Source organism: Rhincodon typus, chromosome 7 (assembly GCF_021869965.1).
Source record: "Rhincodon typus isolate 14 chromosome 7, sRhiTyp1.1, whole genome shotgun sequence".
In the NCBI taxonomy this organism is placed as follows: domain Eukaryota; kingdom Metazoa; phylum Chordata; class Chondrichthyes; order Orectolobiformes; family Rhincodontidae; genus Rhincodon; species Rhincodon typus.
In genome coordinates this window covers 95053740-95081283 of record NC_063338.1, presented here as the reverse complement: position 1 = coordinate 95081283, position 27544 = coordinate 95053740, and the positions used below count along the sequence as shown (strand labels likewise).

General features: G+C 45.2%; 1 protein-coding gene across 1 annotated transcript in view; it reads right to left on the bottom strand.

The window, feature by feature from the left end:
* The window catches only part of obsl1a (obscurin like cytoskeletal adaptor 1a), a 174919-nt gene that overhangs the window by 31518 nt on the left and 115857 nt on the right, over positions 1 to 27544 (bottom strand). Inside the window, exons 13-21 of the mRNA XM_048599311.1 lie at positions 26758 to 27024; positions 25788 to 26060; positions 18288 to 18554; positions 16990 to 17256; positions 10828 to 10940; positions 9602 to 9755; positions 5493 to 5654; positions 2622 to 2726; positions 1344 to 1610 (exon numbers count right to left, since the gene is read on the bottom strand). Coding sequence (XP_048455268.1) covers positions 1344 to 1610; positions 2622 to 2726; positions 5493 to 5654; positions 9602 to 9755; positions 10828 to 10940; positions 16990 to 17256; positions 18288 to 18554; positions 25788 to 26060; positions 26758 to 27024 — 1875 coding nt within the window. The remainder of the gene's footprint in view (positions 1 to 1343; positions 1611 to 2621; positions 2727 to 5492; positions 5655 to 9601; positions 9756 to 10827; positions 10941 to 16989; positions 17257 to 18287; positions 18555 to 25787; positions 26061 to 26757; positions 27025 to 27544) is intronic.

The window sequence follows — 27544 nt, the reverse complement described above, 5'->3', positions numbered from 1 at the left end:
GCAGAGGTGGTAGAGGCGGGCACGATAGCGTCATTTAAGATGTATCTAGACAGATACATGAATGGGCAGGGAGCAGAAGGATACAGATCCTTGGAAAATAGGCGACAGGTTTAGATAGAGGATCTGGATCGGTGCAGGCTTAGAGGGCCGAGGGGCCTGTTCCTGTGCTGTAATTTTCTTTGTTCTTTGACTGCAGCAGTTCAAGAAAGCAGCTCACCACCACTTTCTCAAGGGGAACTAGGGCAATAAATACCCGCAATGTCCCTAGGAAGGTAGTTCCAGGATTTTAGTCCAGTGACACTGAAGGAACAATGACATATAGTCACTTCTCGTTATCTGCGGATCCAAGTACTCACGTTGCAGCTGTATAGGATATTAGTTTGGCCACTTCTGGAGTATTGCAAGCAATTCTGATCTTCCTCCAATAAGGATGTTGTGAAACTAGTTGCTGGGGTTGGAAGGTTTGAACTATAGGGAGAGGCCGAATAGCTGGGGCTATTTTCCCTAGAGCGTAGGAGGCTGAAGGGTGACCTTACAGAAGTTTACAAAATCATGAGAGCATGGATAGTGTAAACAGGCAAGATCTTTTCCCTGGGGTCGGGGAATCCAAAGCTAGAGGTCATAAGTTTAAGGTGAGAGGGGAAAGATATAAAAGGGGTCTAAGGGTCAACTTTTTCATGCTGAGGGTGGTGTGTGTATGGAAAGAGCTGCCAGAGAAAGTGGTGGAGGCTGGTACGATTACAACATTTAAAAGGCATCTGGATGGGTATGTGAATAGGAATTGAGGGATGTGGGCCAAATGCTGGGAAGTGGGACTGGATTTATACAGAATATCTGGTCGGAATGGACGAGTTGGACCAAAGGGTCTGTTTCCGTGCTGTATATCGCTCGGACTTTATGACTCTAAATGCTGGCCAGCTAGCAATATCAAGGTCCCAGAAAAAATAAGGGAAAACCGCTTCCTGACATTGCCCCTGAATAGCCTGGCCTCAACTTTAAGGTTTTTCCCCTTGTGCTGGACTTGTCCCACCAGCAAAAATAGTTTCTCTTCTCTTTCTAATTCCCTAATAACCTTTAAGACCTCAATCAGATCTTCATCCTCTATAGTAGACATAATACATATCTAGTTGCTTGTAATTTACTGCTTTAAACTGTGGAAGAGCTTGCATGACCAATAATGGGTTCTATGGCATCATTGATTACTGAGAGTTCTGTGGTTCAGTGCATGCACTCTGAAAGGCTTGGCTCTGATTTGCGTGTGTGCTGTTTCAATGGCTACACCAGGGGCTTGACCTATAGTCACTGAGGCCTTGGAAGAACAGGACTGTGACTATCCCACATACCTTCCACAAGTAGCTTGGCAGACGAGCAGTCATCAAAGGCATCACAGGTGTAAGTGTCCTCATCCTTGAAGCTGACATCATGGATGACCAGCTGCCGGTAGCAGTCCTCACTGCAGATTTCGTACTTGCTGGTGGCACAGAGCTCCTCACCTCCCCGGTACCAACGCACATGGGCATGTGGCTTGGAGACTTTACACTCCAGGATGACCTTGTGTTTCTCCAGCGCCGTCTTATCCCGCAGAGGTTTCACAATCTTGACTGGCAACTCTGAGAAAGCAAAGGCACAGTGAGCGACAAAAAACGAGTTTGCCAACCTCAGGAGACCTCTACCCCTCTGGGCTCAGCTTCAGTTGTTGGCTTCAGCTCAAACAAGAGACGTCATCCCCATTCCCCATTGCTCATGGTTCAGGTTTAAGGGAGGGAGAATGACCAGTGCACACTGGTACCCCCGGCCTGGACCAATCGCACCCCAGGAAAAACATACATTTCTGCTGCACCTAAAGCAGCACCAGGATGTTTAAAAGTGTTCTACATTTAAAAAGTCACTGATTCTTAAAGTGCAGACACTGCTGTGATGCAATTAGGGATGGGCAACAAATACTGCCTTACTCGGAGATGCCCACAAGCTCCAACAGCAGTAATCAGATAAATTACCAAAGCAATATCCTTTTAACTGATGTTGGTTGAAGGATAAATATTGGCTCAGGAAACTGGGGAGAACTTGCTTCATCTCTAATTGTGCAACTCCTTTCCATCCACCAGAGAACAGACACAACTTCAATTTAATGCCTTATCGGAATGATGGAACCTCCAAAAGTGCAGCACTCCCTCAGCACTGCCCCTCTGACAGGGCAGCACTTCTTCAGTACTGCCCTTCCATAGTGCAGCACTCCCTCAGTACTGACTCTCTGGCAGCACAGCACTTCCTCAGTACTGACCTCCTACAGTGCAGCACTCCCTTTGCACTGACCGTCCAACAATGCAGAATTCCCTCAGCACTGACCCTCTGACAGTGCAACACTCCCTCAGAACTGATCCCCCACCCCCCTCTACAGTAAGTGCTCCCTCAGTACTGAGCATCCGATAGTACAGCACTCCCTCAATAGCACACTAACAGTCTCAGTCTGATTGTACGCTCTACTTCCGGAGTGAACAATTCCCTTGAATTGATGAGCATGTTCCTCCTGATGCAGGTCCCTGGCTGAGTGCAGACAGAGGAGAGAATCTCACCCTTGAGTGCAAATGGAAAGGTGAACAAGAAAGAAGCAACTGAAATACCATTGACATCTAGTCGAGCGACAGACTCGGCATTCTTGGCTCTGAATCGAATTTCTCCAGCATCCTCCGCCCTCACCTTGCAGATCAGCAAGAAATGTTTGGTACCTTGAAATATGAGGCAATCAGAAAAATTAGCTTCCATTTGATCACTCGCCTCAAGGTGATAAAATCACTGCCCATTGGGAGAGTGAATCCAAAAATCAGGAAACTGAATCTGTTCTCGCAGACACTCTATTGTTCACATACACACACACCACGGGGCTCGATACAGAGGGCGGCACAGTTGTCAGTGGTTAGCGCTACTGCCTCATAGTGTCATGGACCCAGGTTCAATTCCAACCTACGGTGACTGTCTGTGTGGAGTTTGCATATTCTCCCTATATTTGTAGGGTTTCCTCCAGGTGCTCCGGTTTCCTCCCGCAGTCCAAAGATGTGCAGGTTGGGTGAACTGGTTATGCTAGATTGCCTGTAGTGTGTAGGAATGTGCAGGCTAGGTGGACTGGCCATGGGAAGTACAGGATGATAGGGTAGGCGGCTGGGTCTGGGTGGAATACTATTTGGAGGGTAGGTGTGGACCTGATGGGCTGAATGGCCTGCTTCCACATTGTAGGGATTCTAAAGTTCCCTTGACACTGTCCACATCAAAGACTCCCACGACAAGCAGGTCCACAGATCACTGAAGGTGGCAGCGCAGGTAGATAAGGTAGTAAAAGTATGGCATGCTTGCCTTCACTGGAAGGGGCATTAAGCATAAGGATAGACAAGTTATGCTGTAGCTTTATAGGATTTTAGTTAGACCACACTTGGAATATTGCACACAGTTCTGGTCACCACACTACCAGAAGGACATGGATGCTTTGGAGAAGGTACAGAAAAGGTTTACCAGGATGTTACCTTATATGGGATATTTCAGCTGTCAAGAATGGTTGGATAGATTGGATTTGTTTTCACTGGAATGCAGGAGGTTGAGGGGCAAACTGATAGAAGCTTATAAGGTTGTGAATGGCATGGATAGAGTGGTAAGTATGAGGCTTTTTCCCAGGGTGGTGGGGTCAATTACTGAGGGACACAGGTTCAAGATGCAGTGGGGAGAAGTTTAGAAGAGATGTGCAAGACAGGTTTTTCACACAAAGGGTGGTGAGTGCCTGGAACGTGCTGCTGGAGGAGGTGGTGGAATCAGAGACAACAGCAGCATTCAAGAAGCACCTGGACGAAAACACGAATAGGGAGTGAATAGAGGGAAACAGATCCTTTAAGCGAAGACAGTTTTAGTATGGAAGGGCAAAATGTGTCAGTGCAGGATTGGAGGGCTGAAGGGCCTCTTCCTGTGCTGTATTGTTCTTAGTTGGCTGACATTCTTAAGATGGTTGTCAACCATATTCTGAGCAAAATCAGGAATATTTACAATATTAACCAATTGCAAAATCCCATCCAATGTTGGACACTGCTTAGATTTTCGTCAGCATGGACTGATTGGGTACAGTCAATATCTTGCGTGTTGTGAACAGGTGAAGTAACATGCTGTTCAATGCAATCTGCTAGTCTTTAAGGGACACAGCCTACACACGCAGGATCACACTGGCACTGAACTTCATAAATCACATTACTCATTTGCATGACTGGCCGAAAGTTATTTTGGTTTTGGTTTGATGGCAGTATCCTGTTAGTGGTGAACATCACTCATCTTGCTACTGTATGTAGTTGGTTTTGCCAGTTGCTCAAATTTTGAGATACTTTCGCCTCAGATGGTATTTTTCAGGACCAGAAGTGGTGGCCTTAGGCTCTGTAGCACTGCTTACAGTGAGAAATTCTCTGATAAGGATAGCCACTACCTCACAGGGGATGGCTTTGATGTGCACTATTTCAGCATCAAACTTGTACAGTGAGCAAATGGCTTGAACTCTGTTTATGAAGCTTCTGATAACGGCAGTCTTAAATTGTGTGGAACTGTAGGGATCTCAATACATATATTGTCCAGTGAGGGTAGGTTTGTGGTACACAGTAGTAAGAAAATCCATGGTAGATTTCATAACTAACACATCAAGTAAAAGGAATTCATTTAACAGCTCCATTTCAAAGGTGGATTTGAGTCCAGGATGTGAAAAGTTTCCAATCCTGATTGGAAAATCTAGACCATTATTTATATGGATGGAAATTGAAGTAATCAGAGGTACAGAGAATGTGGGTGTCCTGGTATATGAATCACAAAAAAATTTACAGTTCGATATACCAACTGTTCAGGAAGGCAATCGATATGTTGTGATTTATTGCATGGAGCAGTGCAGTGGGTCAGTGGCTAGCACTGCCACCTCACCTGATCCAGGTTCAAATCCACCCTCGGGCAACTGTGTGGAGTCTGCATGTTCTACCCCGTCTATATGGATTTCCTCTGGGTGCTCTGGTTTCCTCCCACATTCCAAAGATGTGCAGGTTAGGCGGACTGGCCATGCTAAATTGCCCAAAGCGTCCAGGGATGGATGGTTAGGTGAATTAGCCATGGGAAATACAGGGTTACAGGGATAGGGTAGGGGAGTGAGTCTGGGTGGGATGCTCTTCAGAGGGTCAGTGTGGACTTGTTGAGCCGAATGGCCTGTTTCTACACTGTAGGGATACTAGGGATACTATGTACAGCATGGGGTTAGATACAGAGTAATTTTTGTCTGTATTGCATTATTTCACATGAAATAATGAACATGGTTAAATTTGAACTCAGTTCCCACAGTTGACTATCCATGTTATCCTCACATAGACATATCATTCTGGACTCCAAAACATTTCACTCTACCTAGGTACACGTGACAATAATAAATCAAATCAAATTAATATTTTTCTCATGTGATCTTTATGAACACCTGCTGTGCGTCTCCTTACCCTCCTGTCTAATTTTGACACTGCTGTTTGATTTGATTCTATTTCCATTCTGTAACCATTCACTCTTCACTTCTGCATGGGACACTTCACAGACGAAGACTGCATTGTCGTTCTCTTGAATCTCCTGATCCTCTAGCTCCTTCACAATCTGAATTTCCTGTTCTGTAGGGACATAACAGATAGAACATTCAGTGTATTTAAAGTCAGGCCCGAACCTCTAACTCCCTGAGATATTCTTCCCTGAGGCAGGGCTAGACATCAGGTCACTCTATTTATTATGAGCTGAGCTTCCAACTCCATCACAAGATGACCCACTTGAACCATGACATTGCCCGTCTACTGCCTCATGAAGGCTGTAGTTACAAACAGACCTAACCATTGCAATGGTCTCTTGGGCAACTTACCACGTTACCACCTCTGAAAATTGGAATTCAACCAAACTGTCTTGCCTCTATTTAAACATGCACCATTGTTTAGACTGAGCCTGCTTGTCTAAATTGTTAGCTAGGCCCACTCATCATAATAATGTTTGAATTTAAACAGGGAGAGGATTTGGCCACATATATAAGTCTAGATTCTATCTGCTTAGCACTAGCAACATGCCTGCCAAATTTCTTAATTGAACTATCAATAACCTGATTGACAAACTTACTTGAGCAAAAATTACTAACAAAAGGTTTTATGCAAGTATGCGAGATGCCCTTCTTGAAAACAAAGAGGCAAAGAAACTCTGCACTGTATTCATGGTTTGGTCCAAACGTTAACCTGTAGCCAAAGTCACATTGCGCACACAAACTGCTGGCACTGGATCCTCTTACTGGATCAGTTGTGGCTGGCTGAAATCTTTTCTTTCTGGAAACAGCACAGTAGATTCTGAAATACTCCTCAGGAGCTTCCACAAGTAATGAAGAAGCTTCTAGATTAATTTTCGACTCAGACACATTGATGAGGAATTTCAGAGAAAAAGTGTGTGGCGGGACAGGGATGCAAATGGTTGTTCCTCCATCAACAAGTTGTCTCAGATTCTCTGGGCTTAAGAGTTCAGTTGCTTTGTTACCCCTACAGTTTGGGTCATATGACTTTTCTGTGAGTGTACTGTAGGCTCAGGTCTCCATCCAAACAGCCTGCTCTTTGCAAACAACATTGCTGCTGCTGTAGCCAGTATATTTTGCTTTGCCAGGTGATCACTCCAGAAATTTCAAGATATATATTATACACATAGCTACACATCTATGTACATATGTATATCCAGTCACTGATTTATTAAGTCACATTTAGATCACACATCTTTATTACATCATCCACACATTACACCATCTCTGGTTCCTGTTAACCTACATCGGTTCCATTCTGGTTAAAACACCTGCTTTGTATTCAAATACCTGTGCACTCTCGCTTTCTCCCCATCTCTGTAAATTCCTCCAGCCCAGCAAGCTTCTAAATGATTGTGATCTGGAACACATGCCTAAAAGGGTGGTGGAAGTAGATTCAGTAGGAACTTCCAATAAAGAATTTAATAAACATTTTAAAGGAGATTTATGGGGCTGTGAGGACAGCCTATTGAAAGGGATAGCACAAACATTTGGGCCAAATGGCCTCCACTGTTGCATGACCCTGTGACTCTGTTTCTAAGGAGCTAGCCACTCTAGCCTTGGGCTTGGAGATGGGTCCATACAGTCATAACCTTGTGGGTGTAGACTGGGGAGGGTACCGCCACTCTTGGTAATAGCTGCCGGATATGAAATGCTTCATAGGTCATCCTTTAGTGAGACTCTACCCTGAAGAATTCACACAACGGGCCTGGGGCAGACGTGGCAATGTTTGGCCACCACCAAGCCACTACCAGCCAGTACCTATTCTTCCAACTGAGTGCGAGTGGAGCGGAGACTGGCATCTGGGCACAAAGTTGATGTACAGAGGGATATTGGGGTTCAAGTCCATAGCTCCCTGAAAGTGGCCAGACAAGTAGACAGGTGGGTGAAGAAGGCGTGTTTGCCTTTATTGATCAAGGAATTGAGTACAAGAGTCAGGATGTCATGTTGCAATTTTATAACTCTTTGGTTAGGCCACACTTAGAGAACTGCATTCAGTTCTGGTCGCCACATTACAGGAAGGATGTGAAGCTTTAGAGAGGATCCAGAAGAGGTTTACCAGAATGCTGCTTGGATTAGAGGGTATGAACTATAAGGAAAGGCTAGAAAAACTCAGGTTGTTTTCTCCGGACGGCAGAGGCTGAGGGGAGACTTGATAGAAGTCTATGAAATTGACATGCATAGATAGGCTTGACAATCAGAATATTTTTCCCAGAGTTAAATATCAAAAACCAGGGGCATGCATTTAAGGTGAGAAGGAAAAAGTTCAAAGGAGATGTGAGGGGCAAGTTTTTCACACAGAGAGTAGTAGGAGTGTGGAATGTACTGCCAGGGGTAGCAGTGGAGGCAGATACAATAAAGCGTTTAAGAGACTTTTAGAGAAGCACATGAATATGCAGGAAATGGAGCAATATAGACCAAGGGCAGGCAGAAGGAATAAGTTTCATTTGGCAACATGTTCGGCATAACATCATGGGCTGAAAGGCCCCTTCCTGTGCTGTATAGTTCTATGTTCTAAATAGTACAGTTAAATAAGTAGCTGAAGAACTGGTGTAGGAGGGAAGGCTTCAGTAATGATGATCTTTTGGCTGTCTTCCAGGGCAGGTGGGACCTACACGAGGACAGGTTGCACCCAAACTAGAGAGGCACCAATATGCTGGCAGGGAGGTTTGCTAGTGGGGGGAGGGGTGGGGGAATGGAGGTCACGTGCATCCAGGAAGGTTTCTTAAATCATTATGTAAATAGTCCAACTAGGGGAGGGGCCAAACTGGACCTGGTATTGGGGAATGAACCCGGCCAGGCAATCGAAGTTTCAGTGAGGGCATTTTGGGAACAGTGACCGTAATTCAAAAAGTTTTAAGTTGTAGAAGAGGCTGCACGACAACCTGATAGAAGTTTACAAAATTATGAGAGGTGTGGTTAGAATGGAAATTATGAGAGGTGTGGTTAGAATGGACAATCGGTGTCTTACTCCCAGGGTAGAAATGTCACTTACTAGAGTACATAGGGTTTAAGGTAAAAGGGGGAAAGTTTAAAGAAGATGTGAGAGGCGAGTTCTTTACACAGAGGAAAGTGCTTGGAATGCATTGTCAGAGGAGGTGGTAGAAGCAGATACAATAGCAATGTTTAAGTGGCATCTTGACAGTTACATGAATAGGCAGGTAATAGAGGGATAGGGACTATGTAGAGGCAAAAGATTTTTAACCCAGAAAGGTATCATGTATTGTTGCAGACTTGGTGGGCCAAAGAGCCTGTTACTGTGCTATATTGTTTTTTGCTCTAACTTCCCTTCTCTTCAAAATAATGGCAGCAGACACTTTTCACAGCCAGGTGAGAAGGCAGATGGGTACTGGCTTTATGGTTTTATTGGAAAGACTGCACCCCTGACAAGGGCAGCACTCCCCTAGGAAAGAGGCTGGATTTAGATAACAAGGTATAGAGCTGGATAAACACAGCAGGCCAGGCAGCATCAGAGGAGCAGGAAAGCTGACGTTTTGGGTCTGGGCCCTTCTTCAGAAAATCTGAAATGTCAGCTTTCCTGTTCCTCTGATGCTGCCTGGCCTGCTGTGTTCATCCAGCTCTACACCTTGTTATCTCAGACTCCAGCATTGGAAATTCCTACTAGCCCAGAGGTTGGATTTGATGCTCAGGGTCCTGCAGGTAGCGAGTCTCAAATCCAGGCCTGGATTGACTTAGAGGCGAGGATACATTCCGCAGAAACATAGGTGAAACAGACTGTGCTGTGCCTGAGCTCTGCAATTTACAAACTCAGTTTAAGTCTGCTGTAAGATGAATGCCACTGATTTTGAAGAGAAGGTACAGAAGATCGAAGGTGAGGATAATAATACTCACATTCACACTCAAAACCCTCAGGGATAAAGAGTTTTACCAGACTCAAACACTGGCTGACACTAAAATGACAAACATATTAAAGCTTTGAAGGAGGATTGTGAATTTCAATCAAACTCATTTCCAAAGATTCAGTTCATGAATACAAGGCCAAATCATGGCATTTACCAAACACCTCCAGCTTGCCCAAGGTTTTGCATTCGCCAGTGTCACAGGAATAAGTTCCAGAATCTTGAACTCCACATTTCCCTAAATAAGCAATCCTCTTCCTCCCCATTGAATAAATCCGGATGTTTTTATTGGGTTTCATTTCCAAGTCATCCTGTTCAGGTAAAATGAATAAAGAGAAAGGTAGCACCACAAGGTTAGATACAGAGTAAAGCTCTCTCAAAACTGTCCCCATCAAACATTCCCAGGGACAACACGGGGTTAGATACAGAATAAAGCTGTGTGTACACTGTCCCTAGCAAACACTGTAGTCATCAGAACTGGCAGTAAATTTTAAACACCACCACCACCAACACCACCTCCATCGTGCCCCCCAAACTCAAGCATGTGGGGAAGGAGCCCTGGAACATCATGCAGGCAGAGAGTCCTGGGCAGAGGCCAGCATGGAGGAGGCAGTCCTGGCACTTATCTTGAAGCAGCTGAGTGTCAGTATGGAGCAGACTGGGGCTTGGTGCAGAGTGGGGACGGCTGTTGGACTGGGTCTGATGTGGGTGGTCAGACCACGTGCAGGGGCCCTGCACTGAGTTATTACACTATAATATCTTTGAAATTTCCTACCTTACTGTACTGTCAATCCTTTAATAATGTTCTATTTTTAACTTATTTTTCAACTCTGTAAATAATGCAACTACTTTTATTCCTCTGCTGTATCCAAGAATTGTACCTCGCTACTTGTACCTAAGCTGTCGCCATAAAAAGGCAGACATTATAAAAGCTTTTCACTGCACTCCTACAATGGAGTACACATGACAATAAAAGGATATTGTATTGTATTTGGTGGAGAGAACTTATCAGTTCAAAGGTAGCTAGGGATGCCCAATGAATGCTGGCCTTGGCAGTGATGCCCACATCCCATTCAGATTACACATTATTATGGGATCTCCTAAGGTTTAGTGTCCAGGGGTGAACACCGTCAATTACTTGGGAATCTGACCAAACCAAGATACGCCCAGTCTTATGCCCTGCAGGTCAAGCATTTAGTTGTTGGTTAATGGCCAGGGATGGTGGGTGTTTGGCATCCCTGGCCTTGTAACCCAGCTCATACCTTCAGGAGAGGCTGACAGAAACTCACCAAACAAATGTAGCTCACCTAACAGCGCCTAATATCATTGGGAGAGACAGTGGTCTTCAAGCCACGAAACCACAGAATGTCCGTTCCCACCTACCTTATACCAGGTGACTTCTACATTGGGCCGGGACAGCTCACACTCCAAGGTGATAACAGTTGTTTCTGGAACCCGCAGATCTTTTAGTTCCTTCAAGAATGTCACGGGGGGTTCTGAAACAGAGCAGCCACAAGACAGGGTGAGAGGACACCATGGCAGGTGACAGTAGCTGACCAGCCTGCGACCACTCGAAACACCTCCCAAACAATTCCTACTCCAGTCTGTACCAATCCAAAACTCTTTACAGCGAATTGTAAAGTCTCTCCTCACTGAGAAAATACACCTCTCATCATCAACCTTCTCACACCCAGAGACACATATAGACAGAGACACATATCCTCACACAGACACACACACAGACACAAGCACACTCTCATATGCAGATGCCCACCCTCTTATTCACACAAACACAGAGGCACAGATATACGTATGTGCACACACGCAAACTCACCTGCACGCATACTCACAATCAGAAACGTACACACAAACATATCTTCTGGTGTAGAAGAGCACTGCATTCTGGACAGTCTTGCTTCATACAGTCACAGAGGCATGGAATCAGACCCTTCAGTCCAACTAGTCCATGCCGACCATGTTCCCAAACTAAAATAGCCTCACTTGCCTGAGCTTGGCCCATATCTGCCCAAACCTTTCCAATTCATGTACATATCCAAATGTCTTTTAAACATTATAACTGTACCTGCATCCACCACTTCCTCTGGCAGTTGATTCCACACACCAACCACTATGTAAATATGTTGCCCCTCATGTCCTTTTAAAATCTTTCTCATCTCACCTTAAAAAATGCCCTCGAGTTTTGAACTTCCCCACTACAGGCAAAAGACCTTTGCTAATCACCTTATCTTTGCCCCACTATGATTTTATAAACCTCTATAATGTCATCCCTCAACCGCCTACACTCCAGTGAAAAAAGTCCCAGTACATTTCTATTTGCAAAACCTCCGGTCCCGGCACCATCCTGGTAAATTTTTTCTGAATCCTCTTCAGTTTAGTAATGTCCTTTTTGTAATAGGTTGCCAGAACTGCACAGTAATCCAGAAGTGGCCTCATCAACATTCTTTACAACCTCAACATGATGTCGCTTGTTCTTGTACAACCCCAGGCTAAAGATCTGGAGACATGGTAGGTGGTGAAATTTGAATTCAATAAAAATCTGGAGTTAAAAGCTGGTCTAAGGGCAGTTACAATTGTCGATTGTTGCAAAAATCCGCCTGGGTCACTAATGTCCTTTAGGGAAGGAAATTTCCAGACCTTACCATCTGGCCTACATGTGAGTCCAGACACACAGCAAGGTGGTTGACTCTTAATTGCCCTCTAAAATGACTGAGCAAGTCACTGAAGGACAATTAGGGTGGGAAATAAATGTTGGCCCAGGCAGTGATACTCACACCTTCGAATGAACTGAAAAAAGACATTCTCTGCCGGAGAGTGTTCCACATTCTCCCCACTCTTTATGTAAAGATTTTTCTCCCAAAAAACCTGATTGCATTTCCTAGAGTGGTATCAATGTTAATAGCCCCTTGTGATCCCTCCCACATCTCTCTCTATCCCTAGTCTATCCAACACTTTAATTATGTCACCCCTCAGTCTCTATCTTTGAGGGAAAAGAGGCCCAGCCTGTTCAGCCTCTCCTAATTGGTATAATCTTGGTGCTAGCATCATCTTTCTAAATCATTTTGGCCCTTGTCCAGTGCACTCAAATCCCTTTTGCAAAATGGAGACTAGAACAATGCACAGAACTATAAACATGGCCAAAACAAGTTTCAAATAACGTCGCAACTGCATAATTCTATTTCTCGAAAAAGCAATTGTCACCCAAGAGAATAGGCAAAGGGGAAATTTAACACAGGTTATTTAAAAAAAAGGGTTTACATCAAATCAATAAGTTGTTTCTAATTGGAAAGCTCTACACGCCTCATATCCCTGTCAAATTCCTCCAGTCCTTACACCCCTCCCTATCTCTGTTAGCTCCTCCGGTCCCTGCACCCCTCCCTATCTCTGCAAGCTCCTCCACCCCCAACACCCCTCCCTATCACTGTAAGCTCCTCCATTCCCTAAAATTTTTATCTCTGTAACCTCTCCCAGCTCCTCCATCCCTCCATATTTCTGTAAGCTCCTCCAGTCCCTACACCCCTCCACACCTCTGTATCCTCCTCTAGTCCCTACACCACTCCTTATCTCAGTAACCTCCTCCCTACCTCTGGAACCTCCTCTAGCCCCTACATCCCTCATTATCACTGCAACCTCTTCCAGACCCTACACCCCTCCCTAACTCTGTAACCTCCTCCAGACCCACAGCTCTCCCTATCTGTGTAAATTCCTCCAGTCCCTAAAGCCCCCTCCCTATCTCTGTAAACTCCTCCAGTCCCTACAGCCCTCCCTATCTATATAACCTCCTCCAGTGCCTAAACCTCTCCGTATCTCTGTAACCTCCTCCAGTCTCCACAACCCTCCCTCATCAGTGTAACCTCCTCCAGTCCCCACAAGCCTCCTATCTCTGTAACCTCCTCTAGCCCCTACACCTCTCCCTATCTCTTTAACTAGGCAATAAGCACAGAGAAACCAAAAGAACTGCCGATGCTGTAAGTCAGAAACAAAAACAGAAGTTGCTGGAAAAGCTCGGCAGGTCTGGCAGCAACTGTGAAGAGAGATGCTGCCAGACCTGCTGTGCTTTTCCAGCAACTTCTATTCTGGTTTCTGATAAGCACAGGGACATAGATTTACAGTAATTGGCAAAATAATTGGGAGGGGGAAGGCATGGGAGCTGATAAGGATAACTTATTTTGTTGTAGTGAGTTGTTGTGCCAGAATTGGCTGCCTGAAAGGGCAGTGGAAGCAGATTCAACATGAGGAAAGAATTTGCAGGGTGGTAGACAAAGGGTGAGTAGGGAGAAAGTTGTGGGGGCAAGTGAGATTTTCTGAAAGATCTTTCAATGAGCTGGCAAAGAAAAAATGGCCTGAATGACCTCCACTTCTGCTGCAAGATTCTACAAGTCAGAATGTTTGTTGCCCCTTGTGCGGCAGTCTAGGACCAGAATCTCAGAATTAGGGGTCACTCATTTAAGACAGGGACAGACAGGAATTTCTTTCCTCAGAGGGTAGTAAATTTATGGACTTCTTTATCTCAGAGGGCTGTCGAGGCTGGGTCCATAAGACCATAAGACATAGGAGCAGAAATTAGGCCATTCAGCCCACCATTCAATCAAGACTGATAAGTTCCTCAACCCCATTCTCCAGCTTTCTCCCCATAACCCTTGATCCCCTTGATAATCAAGAACCTATCTATCTCAGTCTTAAATGTACTCAATGACCTGGCCTCAACAGCCTTCTGTGGCAGTGAATTCCACAGATTCACCACTCTCTGGCTGAATAACTTCTCCTTATCTCCGTTCTAAAAGGTCTTTTGTTTACTCTAAGGCTGTGCCCTCGGGTCCTAGGCTCTCCTACCAATGGAAGCATCCTCCCCTGTCCAGGCCACTCAGCATTCTGAAAGCTTCAATTACATCCCCCCTCATCTGTCTAAACTCCAATGAGTACAGTCCCAGAGTCCTCAAACGTTCCTCATATGTTAAACTTTCCATTCCTGGGACCATTCTCGTGAACCTCCTCTGAACCCACTCCAGGGCCAGTACATCCTTCCTGAAATATGGGGCCCAAAACTGCACGCAATACTCCAAATGTGGCATGACCAGAGCCTTATAATGCCTCAGTAGTACATCCCTGCTTTTATATTCAAGTCCTCTCAAAATAAATGCCAACATTGCATTTGCCTTCCTGACTACTGACTCAACCTGCAAGTTTACCTCGAGAGAATCCTGGACTAGAACTCCCAAGTCTCTTTGCACTACAGACTTCTGAATTTTCTCCCCATTTTGAAAATAGTCCATGCTTTTATGCTTCTTACCAAAGTGCATGACCTCATACTTTCCCTCATTGTACTCCATATGCCACTTCTTTGGCCACTGTCCTAACCTGTCCAAGTCCTTCTGCAGCCTCCCCACCTCCTCAATACTACCTGTCCCTCCACCTATCTTTGTATCGTCTGCAAACTTAGCCAGAATGCCCACAATTCCTTCATCTAGATCATTAACGTATAAAGTGAAAAGTTGTGGTCCCAGCACTGACCTTTGCGGAACTCTACTTTTCACTGGCTGCCATCCTGAGAAAGACCCCTTTATCCCTACTCTCTGCTTTCTGCCAGACAGCCAATCTTCTATCCATGCTAGCACCTGGCCTCTAACACCATGGGCCCTTATCTTCCTCAGCAGCCTCCTGTGTGGCACCTTGCCAAAGGCCTTCTTGAAGGCCAGGTAGATAACATCCATTGGCTCTCCTTGGTCTACCCTGTTCGCTACTTCCTCAAAGAATTCTAGCAGATTTGTCAGGCATGACCTCCCCTTGATGAAACCATGCTGACTTTGCCCTGTTTTACTATACACTTCCAAATATTCAGCAATCTCATCCTTTACAATGGACTCCAAAATCTTACCAACGACTGAGGCTGGGTTAATCGGCCTGTATTTTTCCTGTCTTTTGCCTTACTCCCTTTTTAAACAGGGGTGTCATGTTAGCGATTTTCCAGTCCTCTGGGACCCTCCCTGACTCTAGTGATTCCTGAAAGATCACCATTAACGTTTCCACTATCTCTTCAGCTATCTCCTTTAGAACTCTGGGTCATTAAGTATATTCATGGCTAAGATAGACAGATTTTTAATCAGCAAGGGAATCTAAAGTTATGGGGAAAACCAAGAGGATGGATGAGGGTAGGGCAGTGGATGTTGTCTATATGGACTTTAGTAAGGTTTTTGACTAGGTTCTGTATGGTGGGCTAGTCATGAAAGTTAGGTTGCATGGGATCCAGGGAAAGCTAGCTGATTAGATTCAAAATCGGCTTGATGGTAGGAAGCAGAGGGTGATGGTTGAAGGTTGTTTCTCGGACTGGAGGCCTGTGGTGTGCCAAAGAGGTCAGTGCTGAGACCTTTGTTATTTGTTATTTACGTAAATGATCTGGATGTGAATGAACAAGACATGATAGTGAGTTTGTGGATGATACAAAATTAGGAGGTATTGTTGATAGCAAAGGTTATCAAAAATTACAGAGGGATCTTGATCAGATGGGGAAATGGGCTGAGGATTGGCAAATGCAATTCAACACAGATAAGTGTGAGGTGTTGCATTTTGGAAAGTCAAACCAAGGTAGGACTTAAATAGTAAATATTAAGGTCCTGAGGAGTGTGGTGGAACGGAGGGATGAGTACATAGTTTGTTGAAAGTGGTGTCACAGATGGACAGGGTGGTGAAGAAGGCGTTTAACATGCTGGCCTTCATCAAACGAGGCATCAAGTATAGGAGTTGGGATGTTATGGTATAGTTGTATAAGTCGTTGTGAGGCCGCACTTGGAGTATTGTGTCCAGTTTTGGTCACCCTGTTATAGGAAAGACATAGTCAAACTTGAAAGTGTGCAAAGGAGATTTACGAGGATGTTGCCAGGAGTAGTAGGCTGAGCCATAGGGAGAGGATGGCCATGATAGGACTTTATTCCTTGGAACGTAGGAGAATGAGGGGTGACCTTATTGAGGTGTATAAAATCATGAGGGGCATAGACAGGATGAATGCATATGGTCTTTTTCCCAGGGATGGGGAATTGAAAACTAGAGGTCATAGGTTTAGGGTGAGAGGGTACAGATTTAAGAAAGACCTGAGGGGCAACTTCTTCATGCAGATATATGGAATGGTATATGGAATGGGCTGCCAGAAAAAGTGGTTGAGGCAGGTACAATAACAACATTTAAATAACATTTGGATAGGTACATGGATGAGAAGGGTTTAGTTGGATATGGACCAAATGCAGGCAATTGGAACTAGCTGAACGGGCACCATGGTCAGTATGGACCAGTTTGGGGTGAAGGGCCTGTTTCCATGCTATATTACTCTACGACTCTATGAAAAGGCAGGAAGGTGGAATGATTATTAGATTAACCATGGTCTCACTGAATATAGGAGCAGATTTGATGGGGTGAATGGCCTACTTCTCGTGTGCTGCGGCCATGAATCCAACCCAGGTGATGTGTGGACATGGCCAGTGTGAGGCCTAAAGGTGGTTGGTGGTGGGGGCTGAGAACAGGATGTGGGAATCTGACCTCTGACTGTTATCCGTGAGGTGCTGCGGACATTGTCGGCCTGGAATATGACAGTGCCTGAGTCCTCAAGCGTCAGTGCGGACAGTGTGAGGCTGTGGACTCTTCCCGTGCAGCTGATCCGTCGGTTGTTGTTGGGCTTCACTCGGATACCATCTTTGATCCATACGCCATCAACGTCTGGGTGGGATAATTCCACCTGTAAGGTGACAGCTTCCTTCTCAAAGATCTCCACGTCTTCCAGGGGCTTCTTCACTGATATCCTTCGAGCTACAATCACAGGGACACAATCATGGTTAGTTTAACTGCTTCGGCTAAATGCAGCGTTGCAGTACCAGTTTCACATTCCCATTCTACTGTCACCTCCAAATATGACAATGATGATTAATGATGGAAAAGTGGTTGACATTGTCTACATGGACTTCAGTAATGCCTTTGACAAGGTGGCTCATGGCAAGGTGAAGTCACCTTGGATAAAGTGGAAAGTATGAGGCTTTTTCCCAGGTTGGAAGGGTCAATTATTAGGGGACACAGGTTCAAGGTGAGGAGGGAACGTTTAAAAGAGATATGTGAGGCATGTTTTTCACACAAAGGGTGGTGAGTGCAAGGAATGCTCTGCCAGAGGAGGTGGTGGAAGCAGACGTATCAGCAGCATTCAAGAAGCACCTGGCTGAATACATGACTAGGAAGGGAATAGAGGGACACAGATCCTGTAAGTGAAGACAGTTTTAGCATGGAAGGACAAAATATGTCAATGCAGGCTTGGAGGGCTGAAGGCCTGTTCCTGTGCTATATTGTTCTTTGTTCCTTTGAATCCATTTCACCATCATCCCCACCCCATCCTCAACAAAGACCAGTTTTATCATCACACATATCCACAGAAACACCCATACGTGGGATTAGGTACAGGGTAAAGCTCCTCTACACTGTCCCCATTAAACGCTCCCACAATAAGACAACGTGGGGTTAGATATAGAGTAAAGGTCCCTCTACATTGTCCTCAACAAAGACTCCCAAGACAGGGACAGGATGGAGTTAGATGGAAAGTGAAGCTTTCTCTACTCTTTCAAACATCAAAAATAATGCTTACTCTGCACTTTGAAACTGAAGGTAAAGTGTCGTCAATGTTGATCCCCCATCAAATACTTCCAAGACAGGGGCAGCACGGTGTTAGATACAGAGTAAAGCTCACTCTTCACTGTTCCCAATAAAACTCCAACATCGGATCAGCACAGGGGTCAATACAGAATTAAGCTCCCTCCCTTGATTTGTGTTTTTTTTTAAACCAGGTCTGTACTTACGTTCAACACTGAGTTTGGCCTGCGTTCTGTCATGCAGAGTCTCACAGCGGTAATTCCCTCGGTCGGCGAACACAGTGTCACACACTATTAGCTGCCTGATCCTGCCGTCCCGCTGCAGCATGAACTTTGGACTGTGCTGGATGACCACCCCCTGCTTCATCCACTGGACCTCGGCTAACTCATTGCTTACCTCGACCTCAAAGGTAGCATCTTGCCGTTCCTCTGTTGTCACGCTCACCAGCTTCCTGGTGAATACAACCTGGGTCTCTGCAGGAACAGTTAAAAACAGAGTATACATCATCATCTTCCTTTTGTTTCAATTGCAAGTTCCCACTCTGTGTTGGCTCTCATTCTCTGTATCCATGGGCCATTCGACAGTTGGATCATCCTGGTCTTAGATCATTAGACCTTAACAAATAGAAAAAGGAATAGGTCTCTCCATCATTCAATAGGATCGCGGCTGATCTGACACTGCTCACATCCACTTTCCTGCTCTTTCCCCATAACCCTCGATTCTCTACTGATCAAGAATCTATCTCATCCTTAAATACAGACAAGGGCTCTGTCCCCATAGCTCTCCGGCAAGAAGTTCTAAAGACTCACAACGTTCTGAGAGAACAAATTCCTCCTCATTTTAGTTTTGTATTGGAGAAAGTCCACAGGTCTGGCAGTGACTGTGGAGAGAAAAACAGAGTTAATGTTTTGAATCCAGTACATGAAGGATCATACCAGACTTGAAAAATTAATTCTGTTCTCCACAGATGCTGCTAAACCTGCCGAATTTCTCCGGCATTCTCTTTCTTTATTTCAGAGCTTCAGCATCTGCAGTATTTTGATTTTATTTACCTGTCAAATGTTGCTATTCCTACTTTTTCATAGTATATATGAACAGATAAACATCAAGATCAGAAGTAGGTCATTCAGCCTTTGAGTCTGTTCCATCATTCATTAAAACCATGGTTTATGTGTTAACTATACTGTTACAGACCAGACCAGACCCCCTCAAAATGTGTTAAGAGGGTAGCCTAGACCCTAACTTTTTCTGATTTTAAAGACAGATGTGAAGTGTGTGTTCCAGATGTGATGCAACTGGTCAAACTACTCAATGTTAAGCAAAACACTATTTATTTATAGACTATAGTTGAAATACAAACAAAAGAAACAGGAATTTAGAATAAAAACTAATGGAAAACTGTTCCAATTTAATAATGTCCTATAAATCTTCCCCACAGCAAAAAGGCAAACTCAGACACAGATTCGTACGCAGTTCTCCAATCCAGGAGGAAAAAAATCAAGAGAAATTCCAGAGAAATATGCAGCTAGGAATCATTCACCAAAGCTTCCAACTCTTCCGAGACCCCAAACAACATCTGACTGCTTGAAATAAACTAGAAAGCCTGGTCTGTGAGAGCTGGCCACTCGCATTCAAATTGCTTCCATTGTTCTAACTTTTAAAAAGAACTTAAAGGCCTCCTAAATTGTTTACTTAAGCTGGCTTCAGTAACCAGTTCATACCACTGCGTTTACAACCTCTCTTCAAAAAAATCCCAAACAAAATAATCCTTTTAAAGCGACAGCATTGTTACACTACTTTCCTTCATACCCTCAATAACCTTTCACACGCTTTTGCTAATCAAGCCGTAAAAATATTCAGGGACTCTACCATCTTTTTAGGAAAAATTTCTAAAAACTCACAACCCTCTCAGAGGAATCATTTAGCCTCATCTCTGGCTTTAATGGGCAATCCCATATTTTTAAACAGTGGCCCCTGGTTTTAAATTCTCCCATAAAGGAAACATCCAGTCAAGTCCCCTCAGGATCCATTATATTTCAATCAAATCACCCCTCACTCTTCTAAACAGAAGTGGATACAAGCTTAGTCTGTCCTCATTGGACAATCTGCTGATTCCAGGTATTAGCTTAGTAAACTTTTTGTGAACACTTATTTCCTTCCTTAAATAAGGTGAGCAATACTGTACACAGTGCTCCAGTTGTGGTCTCACCAGTGCTCTGTATAACTGAACTAGAACAAAACAAAGAACAAAGAAAATTACAGCACAGGAACAGGCCCTTCAGCCCTCTAAGCCTACGCCAATCCAGATCCTCTATCTAAACCTGTTGCCTATTTTCCAAGGTTCTGTATCTTTCTGCTCCCTGCCCATTCATGTAGCTGTCTAGATACATCTTAAATGACGCTATCGTGCCTGCCTCTACCACCTCTGCTGGCAACGCGTTCCAGGCACCCACTACCCTCTGCGTAAAGAACTTTCCACGCATATCTCCCTTAAACTTTTCCCCTCTCACCTTGAAATTGTGACCCCTAGTAATTGAGTCCCCACTCTGGGAAAAAGCTTCTTGCTATCCACCCTGTCTATACCTCTCATGATTTTGTAGACCTCAATCAAGCCCCCCCGCAACCTCTGTCTTTGTAATGTAAATAATCCTAATCTACTCAACCTCTCTTCATAGCTAGCGCCCTCCATACCAGGCAACATCCTGGTGAACCTCCTCTGCACCCTCTCCAAATCATCCACATCCTTTTGGTAATGTGGCCACCAGAACTGTACGTAGTATTCCAAATGTGGTCAAACCAAAGTCCTATACAACTGTAACATGACCTGCCAACTCTTGTACTCAATACTTCCGTCCGATGAATGAAAGCATGCCGCATGCCTTCTTGACCACTCTATCGACCTGCATTGCCACCTTCAGGGTACAATGGACCTGAACACCCAGATCTCTCTGTGCATCAATTTTCCCCAGGGCTTTTCCATTTACCGTATAGTTCACTCTTGAATTGGATCTTCCAAAATGCATCACCTCGCATTTGCCTAGATTGAACTCCATCTGCCATTTCTCCGCCCAACTCTCCAATCTATCCATATTCTGCTGCATTCTCCGACAGCCCCCTTCACTATCTGCTACTCCACCAATCTTAGTGTCATCTGCAAACTTGCTAATCAAACCATCAATATCTTCCTCCAGATCATTTATGTATATCACAAACAACAGCGGTCCCAACACGGATCTTGTGGAACACCACTGGTCACAGTTCTCCATTTTGAGAAACTCCCTTCCACTACAACTCTCTGTCTCCTGTTGCCCAGCCAGTTCTCTATCCATCTAGCTAGTACACCCTGGACCCCATGCGACTTCACTTTCTTCAACAGCCTATCATGGGGAACCTTATCAAACGCCTTACTGAAGTCCATGTATATGACATCTACAGCCCTTCCCTCATCTATCAACTTTGTCACTTCCTCAAAGAATTCTATCAAGTTGGTAAGACATGACCTTCCCTACACAAAACCATGCTGCCTATCACTAATAACTTGCCTATTTTTATATTGTGATAAACCACAACATTCTAATAATTTTCCTGATTATTTGCTGGACCTGTAATGCCAACCTTTTGTGATTCATACACAAGAACACCCAGATCCTTCTCCATCTCAGTGTTCTGCAAACTCTTACCATAATTGCTGCCAATATGGACAATTTCACACTTGCCACATTATTTGAACACTTTTCACTAAATCACATAACATTTCCAAGCAGAGGTCAGTGGACTGTAATCAGGGGAACACAGTTTCCTTCCTTGTCTCCTGAATTCCCTAGGGGCTACAACAGGACTGTGGATTCCTTGGGCTCAGTACAGGAAGATCCATCACAGGAATTCCCACTCATTTCCACTGTGTGACACCAAAAACAATTTGCATTTACATAGTACCATGGATGCAGTAAAGCATCCCAAGGTACTTCACAGATACTGAACAAGTAAAATTTGAGTCCATGCCTCTTAAAGATGTATTACAACTGGGTGATCAATGTTGTCTAAAAGGTATTAGCTCTGAAGCGGCTGACGTTCAATGTGCATGACAGCCAAGAAATGAGATCTGCTTGAGTTTTCAGAGATGGATCTGTACCAACTGCCTAACCCAATTATACCTAACCCAATGTATTGTACTCATTGAAATTATGCAATGAGCCATGTTGACATTTTTCTCATCACCCTGTTCAGAGATATTATGACATATCTCTGGAGCAGGTGTGACTTGAGCCTGAACCTTGTGACTCAGAGGCAGGGACAGTACCATTGCACCACAATAGCCCAATCAAACTGCTCAGAATATTCTGACACACCTTTGAAGCAGGTGGGAATTGAATAGAGTCCTTCATGGTAATCTCAGCCGGTTCAGAAACCCAAGCTGTTGGCAATGCTTTGTATCACAAACCAGCCACACTACCATTATGTTATTTGAAGGATAGTGCCAATTCTGTAGATGCTCTAGAGTGGTGTATCGTCTACCAATAATCACTAGATAGACCTAAGACATCCTTTATTCATTTACGGGAAGAGGGCGTCTCTGGCTAGGCAGTATTTATTGCCCATCTCTAGTTGCCCAGTGGGCAGTTAACAGTCAACTACATTTGCTGTGGGTCTGGTGTCACATGTAGGCCAGACCAGGTAAGGATGGCAGTTTCCTTCCCTAAAGGACATTAGTGAACCAGATGGGTTTTTCCTGACAATCAACAATGGATTCATAGTCATCATTAGATTCTTAATTCCAGATATTTACTGAATCATAATTCCACCATCTGCCGCGGTGGGATTCGAACCCGGGCCCCAAAATGTTGTCTGGGTCTCTGGATTAACAGTCCAGTGATAATACCAATAGGCCATCGCTTCCCCGCAAAGCTAAACAAGGATTTCTTTAAAGAAATTCTTCCTGAGTACCACACACCAGTGGAGGTGGCAAATACCAGAAGATGGTATTTCACCAGGGATCATGTGAGTAAACACCACAATTGAAAGCTTGGTCAAAGATGTAACTGTTTAGAAGCAATTAAACAAGAGCAGAGAGAGATGGAAAGGTTTAATCACTCTCCGGAGTTCATTTGCTAATTGGTCACTGACTCTCCTGCAGGGAAACAGTTTCAACTCATTTAATTCTATCAAAATCCATCATAATTTTTGAACAGCTCCATTTAGTTTCCTCTCTGTTTTGAGGATAACAATGCCAGTTTCTGTCAGGTCAAGGAGGCAGGGATGAGAGGTAGGATTGGTCATGGGATGAGGCCGGGGGTGGGAGGATTTTGAAACTGGTAAAATCGACATTTAGGTCAATGGGCTGTAGGCTCTCAGGCGGAATATGAGGTGCTCCTCCTCCAGTTTCCGGGTGGCATTGTGACACTGCAGGAGGGACTTGTCACCCAGGGAGTGGGAGGGGAAGTTGAAATGGTTCGCAACCAGAAGGTGTTGTCATTTGTCACGAACAGAGCACAGGTGCTTGTCTCTGAGCCCCTGCTTGGTCTCATTAATGTAGAGGAGGCCACATCGGGAGCAGCGGATGCAACAGACCACAGCGGGAGCACCTCTTCTTCTACTATGCCAATGACTGTATTGGCACTGCCTCGTGCTCCCATGAGGAGCTTGAACAGTTCATTAACCTTACTTACTCCTTTGACCCCAACCTCAAGTTCACCTGGACCATCTTTGATACCTCTCTCTCCTTCCTGGACCTCTTTGTCTCCATCTCTGGTGACCGCCTTGAAACCGACATCCGTTTCAAGCCCACCAACTCTCCCCGCCTTCCTGCAAGAATGCGATCCCCTACTTCCAATTCCTCCACCTCCGCCGCGTCTGCTCCCAAGACGGGGCGTTCCATTCCCGAACATCCCAGAAGTCCTCTTATTTCAAGGACTGCAACGTCCCCCCTTCAGTGGTCAAAAATGCTCTCAACCGCATCTCTTGCGTTTCCTGCACCTCTGCCCTCACATCCCCTCCCCGCAACAAAAACAAAGACAGAATCCCCCTTGTTGTCACATATCACCCCACTAACCTCCATATCCAATGTATCATTCTCTGCCACTTCTGCCACCTACAATCCAACCCCACAACCAAAGAGATATTTCCGTCCACACCCCTATCCGCCTTTCATAGGGACCACTCTCTCTGCAACTCCCTCGTCCACTCCACGCTCCCCACTAGCCCCACCACTCCCGGCACCTTTTCCTGCAACCGCTGGAAGTGCTACACCTGCCTCTACACCTCCCCCATCACCCTCATTCAAGGCACCAAACAAGCCTTTTACATCAGATGGAGGTTCACTTGCACATCTGTCAATGTGCTCTATTGTGATGTGGCCTCCTCTACATTGGTGAGACCAAGTGGAGGCTCAGAGACCACTTTGTGGAGCACTTGCGCTCTGTTCATGCCAAAGACAACACCTTCCAGTCGCGAACCATTTCAACTCCTCCTCCCACTCCGTGGGTGACATGTCCACCCTGGGCCGCCTCCAGTGTCGCCGTGATGCCACCTGGAAACTGGAGGAGCAGCACCTCGTATACCATTTTGGGAGCCTACAGCCCAATGGCCTAAATGTGGATTTTACCAGTTTCAAAATCTCCCCAACTCCAGCCTCATCCCATGACCACCCCTCCCTCTCATCCCTGCCTCCTTGACCTGACACAAACTGTCCATCTTCTCTCCCACCTATCTACTCCTCCCACCTCACTAACCAATCACCATCCCACCTACCTTCTCCAGCCCCACCCCTCCTCTCTCTATTTATTTCTGAGCTCCATTCCCGTTCCCCCCCCATCCCATTTCAGAAGGGTCCCGACCTGAAATGTCAACTTTCCTGCTCCACTGATGCTGTCTGGCCTGCTGTGTTCCTCCAGCTTCACACTGTGTTATCTCTGACTCCAGCATTGGCAGTTCTTACTGTCTCTGAGTGAGTTACAATCCCAGTTTCTACAGTCTTACCATATTCAGTGAGGTCCTTCACCTCTGGTGCCCTCTTGAGTATTCTTTCATGGGGATAGGCAATGAATTTTGGCCCATGCAGCGATATGCATATCCCATGAATGAATTATAAAACAGTAAAGGCCTCAGGTGAGGAAAAGGATTGAGATATTTTCTAATCAACCTGTGCCAAGATGTTATTCCACACCTTGGCTGCAGGTGGGACTCCAACCTGGCTCTTAGCTCAGAGGCAAGGATACTACCATTACACCATAAGAGCCCAATTAAACTGCTCAGACACATTCTGACACACCTTTGGGGCAGGTGGGACATGGTAACCTCTGCCAGTGTAGGAACTGAACCCACGCTGTTAGCATCCCTCTGTGTCACAAACTAGCTGTCCAGTCAAATAAGCTAAGGAAAAGCTTTTTCTTGTACCACCATTGCTTCTTTTGCACATCATTGTATAATTACGATCTCTCATCTTAAAAATGGTGTCTGACACCTGGATTGCTTTAGCTCCATTGGAATTCCAAAGAAAGTGGACAAGTCACAATCTTTAATTTTCCTTTTCATCCCATGTTGCCCAGGGTCAATATTACTCTACAACAACAACTTCCATAAATATAGAATCTTATACAGGGTGACAAGCCACACCTCACTCCATGCCTACCCATGTGGCGAATTAGGCAAATGTGGGTCTGTAGGGTGATGTTAAATGTAGCTCCCAACTACCCTAGGTTGTGTCTTACCTTGCACCTGAAGGTTGGCACTGGAGACGATTCCCTCAGCCTCTGCTATCACTTGGCTGGTGTCTGCAAGCTGGCAGTCCCGTATTAGCAGCATGTGACACAGGCCGTTCCGTGAGGTCACGTATTTCGTGCTACCCAGTGGAATTTCGGTGCCATGCACTCGCCAGGACAGCCTCACATCCTCCGGGGACACCATGCACTTGAAGTTAGCGTCATCTCCCTCCTGCACAGTGATACTGCGGAGGTCAGAGATGAACTCCACGACCCGGGGAACTGAAACGAGAGGGAACACAGCTGTGGTCCAGAAAGTCACACCAGCAACTAGCATTTGTACAGCCCCTTTAATATTCTGGAATGTTCCAAGATGATTCACAGGAGTGCCGGCAAACTTAAAGGACGAAAGAGGCAGCGAGGTTTAGGGAGAAAATTTCAGGGCTCAGGCATCCTAAGACACAGCTACTAATGGCAGAGCAATTAATTTGGGGGTGCTCAAGAAGCCACAATTAAAGGAGGGGTGTGGATCTGGGGGAGATTACAGAGACAGGGAAGGGGAGGACATGGGCAGATTTGAAAACAAGGATCGGATTTTGAAATTGGAGTGTGCCTGACTTGGAACCAGTGGAGGTGAATGAGCTCAGCAGTAATAGGCAAACAGGGTTTGGGGGTGAGCATGGAGACAAGCAGTAAGAATTTGGAATGACCCCATATTCACAGAGAATGGATGATGGATAACAGAGTCGGATTCTGGTGGCCCTAAAGGCAGGACAGTCGAGGTGATGAGGAGACAGGATGAGAGGCTTAGTAAGTTGGGTCAATATTCTCTGAAGTTGGGAAGAAAGAGAAGGGATGCCATTGACACAGGGATTCCCCAGCAGAGGTGGAGATGGATAATGTTTTAGAGCTGGATGTAGGTGGTTTTCAGTGATTTAGAATGGACACAAGGTCAAACCAAAGGCAAGGCAGCACAGACCTCTCACGGACACTCTTGCCACCGTCTTGTCATCCTTAGACTCGCATGAGTATTCCCCCTGATCGTCAAGTGTCGCTTTGCATAGGGTCAAGGCTCGCAGTCGCCCCTCAGCTCGGATGACGTACTTGCGACTAGGTTGGACCTCTTTCCCATCCTTCAGCCATATGACGTCACCCTTGACCTTGTTGAGTTCACACCACAGGGTGATGGAGCCATATCTCTGAACGCACACGTCCTCCAGCTTCAGCACAAATGTGAGCGGCAGCTCTGCAAAGATGCAAAGGGGGAGGTGTTGAGGATGATTTCATATCATGATGAAAGGATCTTATTCATCCCATTTCAAATGACTCTCAAAGTCAGCATTAGCCTTTGTTGCAAGAGGACTTATTAGCTCAGTTGGCTGGACAGAATGATGCCAACCGTGTGGGTTCAATTACCACACTGGTTGAGGTTACTATGAAGGACTCTCCTTCTCAACCTCTCTCACCTGGGATGTAGTAACTCTTAGGTTAAACCACAACCAGTTATCTCCCTAATGGGAGAGCAGCCCCATGGTCTGGTAGAATTATGACTACTTTACCTTCACTTAATTGAATGGCAAAGCCTGCTTATTGTATTGAATGGCCTACTCTTGCTCTTATTTCTTGTGTCCTTGTGTACTCATTTCTATTTATGGTATATTAATGATATTGTGATGGGGATTGTGTAATTGGTTACAGAAAGCATTTATAAAAAGAAACTCAGAAACAAAGTTGCTGGAAAAGCTCAGCAGGTCTGGCAGCATCTG